This window comes from Odontomachus brunneus, unplaced genomic scaffold (assembly GCF_010583005.1).
Source record: "Odontomachus brunneus isolate Ranch 3 - 2012 unplaced genomic scaffold, Obru_v1 Obru_scaffold_046, whole genome shotgun sequence".
NCBI classification, from domain to species: domain Eukaryota; kingdom Metazoa; phylum Arthropoda; class Insecta; order Hymenoptera; family Formicidae; genus Odontomachus; species Odontomachus brunneus.
In genome coordinates this window covers 1,934,393-1,935,546 of record NW_022639496.1, presented here as the reverse complement: position 1 = coordinate 1,935,546, position 1,154 = coordinate 1,934,393, and the positions used below count along the sequence as shown (strand labels likewise).

Here is a 1,154-nt window from a genome sequence, read left to right as displayed (position 1 = left end):
ATATATATATATATATATATATATATATATATATATATATATATAGGGCTATATCGGCCCTATGTGTACTCTTAATACATAACAATATTAGTACAATCATGTTGTGCAATATTGCTAATTCACATTTTATTTATAACCAATATTGATTATACATATATTGACTATATTGGTCCAATGTATGCTAATGTAATCAGGCCAATGTAACGCTAATGAATTATGCTACTACAGAATTGTAATTTGAATTTCAGTTGTAATTTTAATTGTAAATTTCAATATGTTTCAATTTCAAATATGTATCTGTATCATTTTCACTCACAATTTCAATCACAAAAATAATGAAGACAACAAGGTGTATATCAGAAAATCGAAATTGCTGCGCAATCATACGCGGAAAGCGCCAAAAGTTTTTGAATCTTTCTGTACGTTTAAAGCTCCAAAAATACATCAGTCGTAACACCACGGTAACACGCGATGTCCACGACTAGAACGCTTCTCGCTCGAAGCCGACACGAATCTTACCTAGTATAATCTAGATTATACCATTGGCAGAGCTTGTGTGCGATATTTTTAAAAAGCTGTGGATATAAAGAGTGCGGTAAGCGCGGCTTTCAGTTCAGTGCAAGTACGAACGTTTCAATCAACACGATATTCGATCTGATGTGAGAGAAAAAATACTTTCATCGACGAGAATATTCTGTTTTCAATTAAAATGTCGCAGCAATCGGTACGTATGTTTTTTGATGTTAATAACATCGTCCGTTTTGACTCTTTTTTTACACATATGAACAGGTTTTTTCGACGTATTTCTGACCGTTAAACACAAATCCGTTGTCTAAACTTGGTTATCGCGTTGCAATTTAAAAAAACTGGATTAAAAGGAACTAAAAACAATTTTTAAGGATTCCATCATTCCATGATGTAGCAGTGGTAGACATTTTTTTCTAAATTTCATTCATGCCATTTCATTAATGAAAGTATGAGCTTTAAGCTTTAAAATTCGTTTTTCCATTTTATTACAATTTTTCCTTTTGAAAATATATCTAATTATATTTATTATAATTTATTACCATTCAGCTATACATAAACAATAGCCAAGAAGGGAACTTGGTTTACAAAAGCAGCTAATTAACATTCCAACACCCCCCCCCCCCCCC

General features: G+C 31.8%; 1 protein-coding gene across 1 annotated transcript in view; it reads left to right on the top strand.

The window, feature by feature from the left end:
• The first annotated feature begins 440 nt into the window (after positions 1–440).
• Positions 441–1,154, top strand: part of LOC116844767 — a 9,452-nt gene continuing 8,738 nt past the window's right edge. Inside the window, exon 1 of the mRNA XM_032816778.1 lies at positions 441–724. Within this exon, the coding sequence (XP_032672669.1) occupies positions 710–724 (15 nt within the window). The 5' untranslated portion in view covers positions 441–709. The remainder of the gene's footprint in view (positions 725–1,154) is intronic.